The following is a 1,258-nucleotide window of genomic DNA, read 5'->3' as shown; positions in this document are numbered from 1 at the left end:
CAAAAAACATCATCATAAACCCTTTACTTTGGAATAATATTAAAACACGATTACAGTTGACTGATACTAATCTGGACTTTCTGATTAACATTTTGATTATTATGGCAAAACAATTTATACATAATTGTAAATTCCTAAAGGTGAAACCTCACATTAATGGATTTGTAAACTCTCAGTTTACTACATGAAACAAAAAAATGCCCAAAAATTGTCAAATTTATTTGAACTGTTTAAGGTCTTGATATAAACCCCTCTGCTGTGTTTCTGTGTTCACTTGTTTCTGCTTTATGTTTATCTCCTTTGTCTCATCCATACTGATGTCATTGACAATGCCATGATTGTTTGTGAATTATTTGCAATAAAATAAAAAAAAAACATAGATTGGCCCACTTCCTGTCTTTGATGACTGGAGTGGGCGGAGCTTTCTTTGAAGAATCCCAAAAGGATTTTTGGATCTTCAAAGAGCTGAAATCTGCTTTTCCTGGTCTTCTCCTCAAATGTATTTTCTGTTTGTCTGAGAGTTTGTAGATGGAATGAAAAGGATGCGTGCAGCAGCGCCTCCTGCTGGTTGGATGAGTCCCGATCCGATCCGTAAAGAGTTTCCGGGTCTTCCTCTGACGCTCCGCTGCCTTCTCGTTTCCTTCCTCTGTCCAGTCGGTGAAGTGGCTGCTGGGAAAGCGTCCCGGAGCCTGGCCCAGCACATCCCCGGCCCGGGAGGCATGGAGGGCATGAAGGGCGCGGCGTCGGGCGTGGTGGGCGACCTGGCCCGGGCCAGAATCGCCCTGGACGAGCGAGGGCAGAAGCTGGGCGAGCTGGAGGAGAGAACGGCGGCCATGATGTCCAGCGCCGATTCCTTCTCCAAACACGCCCACGACGTAATGCCGCTCCGCACGCCACGTCTGTTCACAGGCTGCCTGCCGGTCTGACTCCGCCCCTTTCTCCCCGCAGATGATGCTGAAGTACAAAGACAAGAAGTGGTACCAGCTCTGATGAGACTGTGGTTCCGGTTCTGGTTCCGCCAGGACGAAGGAAAGCAGCTCTGCGGCCTCCAACCCCCCCAGACTCTGCCGGGTCGTCTGGTTCTGATGGGGGGGGGGCAGATCTGCTCTTTCCTTCCTCGTCTCTTGAGCGGGTCCAAACGGAGGAGAACCGTCTGAAGCTCCGCCCCCGACGGCTGGAGGTTCCTGAGCGCTCGTATTTATTGGTGGTTTGAAGGTCAGAGATGAAGACAAAGACCCCCCCCCCCGGAGAGTTTACA

At 49.7% G+C, this 1,258-nt stretch overlaps 1 protein-coding gene across 1 annotated transcript; it reads left to right on the top strand.

Annotated features, from left to right (window-relative positions):
- Positions 1-654: 654 nt before the first annotated feature.
- On the top strand, positions 655-1,252 carry LOC112138327 (syntaxin-binding protein 5; the record flags this gene model as incomplete). The annotated part of the gene is given in 2 exon segments (XM_024260887.1): positions 655-875; positions 949-1,252. Coding segments are annotated over 2 exon segments (263 nt in total), but the record flags the coding sequence as incomplete, so codon positions are not given.
- Positions 1,253-1,258: the final 6 nt, after the last annotated feature.

The sequence above is a fragment of the Oryzias melastigma genome, unplaced genomic scaffold, assembly GCF_002922805.2.
Source record: "Oryzias melastigma strain HK-1 unplaced genomic scaffold, ASM292280v2 sc06857, whole genome shotgun sequence".
In the NCBI taxonomy this organism is placed as follows: Eukaryota; Metazoa; Chordata; class Actinopteri; order Beloniformes; family Adrianichthyidae; genus Oryzias; species Oryzias melastigma.
Note: the sequence above shows the minus strand (reverse complement) of the source record. Positions and strands in the feature narration are given on the sequence as shown.